Raw genomic sequence first — 7,889 nt, 5'->3', positions numbered from 1 at the left:
AAAAAAAAAAAAAAAAAAAAAAAAAAACGGGAATTAAAAAAAAACCCAACCCGAGTAAGCGGAGAGTTTGGGGTTTCTTTATTTTTTTTTCTCTCTGTCGCTTTTCTTTCTTTTTTTTTTTTTTTCGGCGCTCCAAAAAATAACCCAGAAATGCTCGCAGCGAAAATTTTGATGTTTTTACCGTCTGCTCCCGGAGAGAGGAGGGACTGAAATTTTTCGCTCCTCTGCTCCTCAATATCCACGAGAAAAGCGGGAAATAAAGGGGAGGGAAAAGAGGGTCAAAAAAACGACAAAAAAGATCCCTCAGAGTTCGATTTTTTAAAGTTGAGTGAGTCAGCCCCGAGCCCGGCGCCTCTCTGTGTTTGCCCGCGTGGTGCATCCCCGGCAGGGTCTGTAACCCTTTCCCAGCCTCGCTTCTCCTCCCAGCATGGAAAAACGAGCAGGGAATGCCGGATCCCGCCGCAATTCCCAAATAATCCCCCCCCTCCACACTTCGCTCTGTGTGGGTTGGAATTTTTTTAATATATATATATTTATTTTTTTTTTTCGCAGCGGAGTTTTATGAATGAAAGCTCCCGGCTGAGCTGGGAGTGATATCCCAGCCCTGGAAGTTGGGAATGCTGGAGAAATCCAGGTTGGGAGCAGCGGGATGGGATTGGGGGAGGCTCAGTTTGGGCCAATCCCCGGCAGCTCCAAACCCTTTTCCCGGTTTTCAGGGATCCTGGGATCTCCCGGAAAACTCTGCTCCCATGTGGGTGGAAAAAAAAAAAAATAAAATTCATTCCCAAAATGAAAATAACCCTAAATCCCGAGGATTTCAGGGAATTTCGGAGTGAAGGCAAAGCGCTTTTGCTCCGGGGGGAATAAATTAAAAAACAACTCCAAAACCTCCAAAATAAGGAACGGGAATGGGGTCCTTTATTTTAGGGGGACGGGAACTTTCAACCCCACGTTTGCAATCGGCTTTTCCAAACTGCAGCTCCTTGGAGGCAGAGAGGGAGAGAGAAGCCCAAAATTCCCGATTTTTTCCCTAAAATCGGAGAATTCACTGTGTGGCAGAACCAGCTTTTTGGGACAGCCAAGCAGAACCCCCCCAGTGCCGCCGCTGCTGAGGGAAAAACATTCCCAACTTTTGGGGGCTTTTGGGGAAATCTGGGAGGCAGAGAGGAGGAGAGGCGCAAAAAACAAAAAAGCGCAAAACCCCAAAAATAAAAGAGACGGAGAGAGCGAGAAGAGGAGGGGGAGAGAGAGAGAGAGTTTGGGGTTTTTTTGTCCCCTCGGCGAGCGAAAAGATAAAATTACTGCGGCTAAAAATAAAGCGGTGGTTAAAGGTTCCCCCTCCCTCTGGCATCTCCCACCCCTTCCAGCCCTCTCCCTGCTCCCTCCCTCCTTCCCTCCCTCCCTCCCTCCCTCTCCCGCTGCCCTCTCCGTGTTTGCGTTTGACAAAGAAATGATTTGAACTTCCCGGAGCCGCAGCGAGCCCGGGATCCCGGGCCCATATGGATGTGATTTCGCAGCCGCGTCCCAGATGATCCAGCGGCACCGGGAGCCGCGGCGCTGAGCGCCTCCGCCGCCTCTCCCTTCCCCATCCATCCATGGAATTTTGGGAGCTGCCCGCCACTCCAGCCATGAGAAAACGAGGAAAAAACCCGGCGTCTCTCGTCATGTGCCTCTCGGGCTGAAAAGCTGGGGAGCCGGAGGAGCAAAATCCCTTTGGCGGATCGGGGAGGACGAGGAGAAACCCGCGCCGCTGGAATTCCGAGCTCGCCTCCTCCTCCCGCTTCCCTGCGCGGGGCTGGATGCTGGAAGCAGCCCCTTGGATATGGGATCATATCTGGTGTATCCCAGCCTGGGTTTGATCCTCTGCTGCTCCGTGCTCAGCTCCGTCTACGCGCTGGTGAGTCCCGCTTTTTTTAAAAAAATTATTTATTTTTTTCTATATTTTTCTTTTCCCCGTGTTTTTGGTTTTTTTTTTTTTTTTTTTCCCCGAGGATCCCGCCTCCAGGAGGGATAAACGAGGGGAGATGAAGGATTAAAAAGCAGTTTGGGGTTGTTGGGATCCGCTGGCGCTGCAGTGAAAATGTCTGTGCTTGCCGGGAGTTGGGATGGCTTGGGAAGCTCCGGGCAGGACGTGCGAGCTTTGACAGGGATCTGGGACAGCGTCTGGGGCACAATTCCGGGATCTGCCCGTGGAGAAAGGACAACTTTGCTTCCCTTTCCATATTTTTCTCTTTTTTTTTTTTTCCTTTTTAATTTTTTATTCTGCTTTTATTTTTTTAATTTCTGTTTCATTTTTTCTCATTTTCTTCTCTTTTTTTCTCCTATTCCTTTTCCTTTCATTTTTTTCCTTTTCATTTCTTCCTTTTCCTTTCCCTTCAGTTTTTCTCTTCCCTTCCCCTTCCTCTTTCCCTTCCCTTTTCCCCTCTCCTCCACCTTTTGCTTCCCTTCCTCTTCTCCTTCTTCCTCCTCCCTTTCCCTTCCCTTCCTCTCCACCCCCTCCGAGCCAATTTCATTCCCAATTCTCCTTTCCCTGCAAATCCCAATGAAACCGAGCCTCTCCTCTGGAATTAAATTCAGGGAAAAACAGGGAACTTGTAGGAACCCTTTGCTCCTTGGCCCTTTCCCCCCCTTCCTGCACACACCAGGCTGGAAAACTGGGATAAATCCATCCAAAGTGGGAAATGGTGTGAGACCTGCAGCTCCAAAAGCTCCGGGAAGCAGGGAATGGATATTTCCTCGGGAATCAGCCCCTGGATGTGGAGCCAGTGCTGGAATTCCCTGTGACAGGAGCTCTCCTGGCTTTCCCCATCCCTGGGATTCTCCCTCCTGCTCCCATTTCCCAGCGTTTTCCAGGAGGGAGCCAGGACACCCATGGGAAGTGGGATCTCCTCTCCAGGAGGGATGGAAATGGGATTTGGGATTGGGATTTGGGATCAGGATCATTCTGGCTCCAATCAGGTCCTTCCCGACCCTCCAGGATCCACCAGCCCGGGCCTTATCCCTGGATTTGGTACTTTGGAATCTTGTACAGAGCTGGGGGGGGGGTTTCCAGCTTTTCCAGAGGGAAATTTCTCCTCACTAAACGAGAAGGAGCAGCCCCTTGGAAAACCATCCCTGCCTGAGCCCATCCCTGCTCACTGTGTGCTGAAACCTCCCAAAATCCCAAGAAAATTGGGGAAATCGGGAGAACCGCTTGGAGATTTGTTGGGATTTCGGGGATGGATGAGGCTTTTCCCAAACTCCAGGGCTGGATCAGCATCTGCTGGTCCTGCAGCACCTGCTGCCCCCTGCTCCAGAATTCCTGCAATTCCTGCTGCTTTGGGACTGGGAAAATCAGGATTGGGAACCAGGCAGGCTGGAGCTGGGGAAATGTCAGGATGCAAAAAAAAAACCCGAGCAAGGCTGCATCTCCCATTCCCATTATTCCCATTATTCCCATTATTCCCATTATTCCCATTCCAGTTCCCATTTGCATTCCCACTCCTATTCCCATTATTCCCATTCCCATTATTCCCATTCCCATTCTCATTCCCATTATTCTCATTATTCCCATTATTTCCATTCCCGTTCTTCTTCCCATTCCCATTATTTCCATTATTCCCATTATTCCCATTACTCCCATTATTCCCATTATTCCCATTATTCCCATTCCTGTTCTCATTCTCATTCCCATTATTCCCAATATTCTCATTATTCCCATTATTCCTAATATTCCCATTATTCCCATTATTCCCATTTCTGTTCCCATTTCTGTTCCCATTCCCGTTATTCTCATTTTTCCCATTATTCCAGTTATTCCCATTCCTGTTCTCATTCCCATTATTCCTATTATTCCCATTCCCATTCCCATTTCCCATTCCCATTCCCATTATTCCCATTCCTGTTCCTGTTCCCATTCCTGTTCCCATTCCCATTATTCCCATTCCTGTTCCTGTTCCCATTCCTGTTCCCATTCCCATTATTCCCATTCCTGGCTCATTCCCCTCTCCCTGTGTCAGCTGTCTGGAATTCACAGTGGGATTTCTTTGGGATCACCCATCCCAAGAGATCCCGTCCATCCCAAGGGGTGAGTTGGGAGATGCCCCCACGTCCCCAGCACCGGCTCAGGGTGAGCTGGACCTGGCAAAAATTGGGAATGAGCTTTTCCCGAATCCCAGAGTGCTGAGAAATCCATGGGATTTGCTGAGAAAGCACAAGAGATTCCCTAAAACCCCTCCTGGACCTGGATTTGCCGATCCCATGGATCCTTCCCAACTCGGAGTTTTGCTGCTTTCAGGTCCTGCTGCTCCAAACCCTGCTGGGTTTAGTTGGGCCAGGCTCAAATTCCCATTCTAGACCCTTCCCCTGCTTTTCCAACCACTCTTGGCAGCAGAAGGAATTCCCAGAGGGTTCCTAAATCCATCCTGACATTCCGGGAGCTGCAGAGATCCCGAGTGTCCCCCTCAGGCAGGACAATGTCACCGCTCGTCACCCCTGCCCAAGAATCCCCTCAAGCCCAGTTTTCACTGGAGTTGTTCCTTCTTCTTCCAGCTAATTGGATTTTTAAAGGGACTTTGGAAAGAGGGAATTGGGTCCAGAGTGGTCAGCAGGGAGAGATTTTATGGATTTGTTCTAAATTTTGTTATTATTATTATTTATTATGAAATGTGTTATTAATATTTATTATAAATGTTGTTGTTATTATTGATCATAAAATGCATTGTTGTTGTTGTTATTTATGGAAGGGCCATAAATACATTTGATATTTGGCTGTGAGGGAGTTGCTGCCGTAAATTTTCCCTTTCCTAGGAGGAAAAATCCAAGGATGGATGGAGATGCAGGGATTTAATTCAGGCTCTGGGCCGAGCTTAAATCGCTCCCGAGCTTTTCCCCCGGGCACAGCAGAGCCAGGCTCAGCTTGGATCAGGAATTCCCGCAGCCTGAGGCGGCTCCAGGGCACAATTCCCGGGAATGGAGCCTTGGGAATGCGGGCCGGGATCGCGGGATCTCGGCAGCTCCGGGACCCCGGGGTGGGGCAGAGCCCGGAGTGTCCCAAAGCCGGCGCTGGCATTCCTGGAATTCCCCTTGGAGCCGGCAAGGATCGCGCCCAAGGCGCTTCTTGAGGGAATTGTGCTGGAGCAGGGCTGGGAAATCATTCCTGGGATATCCCAGGATTGGGAGCTGGAGCTGGATCCTTGGGATATCCCAGGATTGGGATCTGGATCCTTGAAATATCCCAGGACTGGGAGCTGAATCTGGTCCCTGGGATATCCCAGGATTAAGGAGCTGGATCTGGATCCCTGAAATATCCCAGGACTGGGAGCTGGGTCTGGTCCCTGAAATATCCCAGGATTAGGAGCTGGAGCTGGATCCCTGAAATATCCCAGGATTAGGAGCTGGGTCTGGTCCCTGAAATATCCCAGGATTAGGAGCTGGAGCTGGATCCCTGAAATATCCCAGGATTAGGAGCTGGGTCTGGTCCCTGAAATATCCCAGGATTAGGAGCTGGATCTGGTCCCTGAAATATCCCAGGACTGGGAGCTGGGTCTGGTCCCTGAAATATCCCAGGATTAGGAGCTGGATCTGGATCTCGGGGTGTCCCAGGATTGGGAGCTGGATCCGTGGGATATCTCAGGATTGGGATCTGAGTCTGTCTTTGGGATATCCCAGGACTGGGATCTGGATCCTTGAAATATCCCAGGACTGGGAGCTGGCTCTGGTCCCTGAAATATCCCAGGATTAGGAGCTGGATCTGGATCCTCGGGTTGCCCCAGGATTGGGAGCTGGATCCGTGGGATATCTCAGGATTGGGATCTGGGTCTGTCTTTGGGATATCCCAGGACTGGGATCTGGATCTCTGGGATATCCCAGGATTAGGAGCTGGATCTGGATCCCTGAAATATCCCAGGACTGGGAGCTGGCTCTGGTCCCTGAAATATCCCAGAATTGGGATCTAGATCTCTGGGATATCCCAGGATTGAGAGCTGGATATGGATCCCACGGATATCCCAGGACTGGGAGTTGAATCCAAATCCTGGGATATCCCAGGACTGGGAGCTGGATCTGGATCCTTGGGATATCCCAGGATTGGGATCTGGATCCTTGAAATATCCCAGGACTGGGAGCTGGGTTTGGTCCCTGAAATATCCCAGAATTAGGGTCTAGATCTCTAGGACATCCCAGGACTGGGAGCTGGATTCCTGGGATATCCCACGTTCGGGAGCTGGATCTGATCCTTGGGATATCCCAGGATTGGGATCTGGATCCCTGGAATGTCCCAAGATATCCCAAGATCTGGATCTCTGGGATATCCCAGGACTGGGATCTGGATCCAAATCCTGAGATATCCTAGGGCTGGGAGCTGGGTCTGGTCCCAGGGATATCCCAGGATTAGGAGCCGGATCTTGATCCCTGGAATATCCCAGGATGGGGAGCTGGATCTGATCTCTGGGATATCCCAGGATTGGGATCTAATCCCTGGGATATCCCAGAATTGAGATCTGGATTCCTTGGATATCCAAGGATTGGGATCTGGATTTCATCCCTGGAATATCCCAGGATTGGGATCTGGATTCCTTGGATATCCAAGGATTGGGATCTGGATTTCATCCCTGGAATATCCCAGGATTGGGATCTGGATCCCTCTGCAGCAGCCGTGGCTGTTCCTGCATTCCAAGCAGGGAGGGAAATCCAGCAGCAGGAAAAACCTCTGGGAAGGAGAGAAAAGTCTGGAAATCAGGGCCCTGTTCCCTGAGGCTCAAATCCCCGCGGGATCAGCTTCCCAAATCCTGGGGTTTCAGGGCCAGACTTGGGCAAGGCTCAGTGACAATCCAGAGAAACCTTCCCAGCATTTCCCTGGAATAGCCCACTAACACCTGCCTGGCAATGGGAGGAATTCCACCTGGATGGAGAGTCCGAAATCCAGCAGGGTGAGGGCGGGAATCTGGGACAATTCTGCTCTTTAGTCCCAGGATTAAGGAATTAGGGCCGGCCTAAGGCAGAGAGCTCTGCAAGGACGGGTTTGGGGCAAAAGGAGCTTTGAAAGTCGGGTCTGACACCAGCAGAGTTTGGGAGAATGGAAAATGTGGGAATGATTTTTATCTGGGAGGTGCTGGCAGAGGGAAAATCCCCCCATGTCCCAAAAGGTTGGATTTTAGGATCTGAAAGACCTTTCCAACCTAATCCTGGGATTCATGGAGCCAAAATCTCCAAGGTTTTGCTCTTCCAACCCTTTTTATTTTCCCTTTGTTTCCTCCTTCTGCTCAGCCTGGGAGATCCCAGCCTGGCTGTCACTGGAGCAGACATTCTGATCAATCAATCCGTGAATTAATTATTAATAATTACAAGACAGCAGCTCCCTGCAGGGCTTGGGACCAGAATATCCCAGTTTTGGGAAGCAGCTGCCAGGCTGCAGTGGGCTGAGCTCAGGGAAGCAAATCCATGTGGGAAAAGGATGGGAAAAGGGACCATTCCCACTTTTCCTTGGTTGCAATCCCAGCCCCGGCCTGCTCAGGGTGTTTGGGTGATGCCGAACTTCCCTCTGCTTTTGGGACGATCCCAAAAATCCCAATCTTGATCTTTGGGGGATTTGGAATCTTTCCTGGCACACCTGGAGAGAATTCCCCATTCCACATCCATCCCTAGATCACTGGAGGAGATATTCTGATCAGTCAATCCACAAATTATTAATTAATAATTATAAAACAGCAGCTCCCTGCAGGGCTTGGGACCAGAATATCCCAATTTTGGGAAGCAGCTGCCAGGCTGCAGTGGGCTGAGCTCAGGGAAGCAAATCCATGTGGGAAAAGGGACCATTCCCACTTTTCCTTGGCTGCCCTGGCCTGCTCAGGGTTTTTTTGGGTGATGCTGAACTTCCCTCTGCTTTTGGGACGATCCCAAAAATTGCAATC

At 50.3% G+C, this 7,889-nt stretch overlaps 1 protein-coding gene across 1 annotated transcript in view; it reads left to right on the top strand.

Annotated features, from left to right (window-relative positions):
- The first annotated feature begins 1,380 nt into the window (after nt 1-1,380).
- The window catches only part of PTH1R (parathyroid hormone 1 receptor), a 114,336-nt gene continuing 107,827 nt past the window's right edge, over nt 1,381-7,889 (top strand). Inside the window, exon 1 of the mRNA XM_074538582.1 lies at nt 1,381-1,897. Within this exon, the coding sequence (XP_074394683.1) occupies nt 1,823-1,897 (75 nt within the window). The 5' untranslated portion in view covers nt 1,381-1,822. The remainder of the gene's footprint in view (nt 1,898-7,889) is intronic.

The sequence above is a fragment of the Zonotrichia albicollis genome, chromosome 1 (assembly GCF_047830755.1).
Source record: "Zonotrichia albicollis isolate bZonAlb1 chromosome 1, bZonAlb1.hap1, whole genome shotgun sequence".
Lineage (NCBI taxonomy): Eukaryota > Metazoa > Chordata > Aves > Passeriformes > Passerellidae > Zonotrichia > Zonotrichia albicollis.
This window is presented reverse-complemented; position numbering and strand designations above follow the sequence as displayed.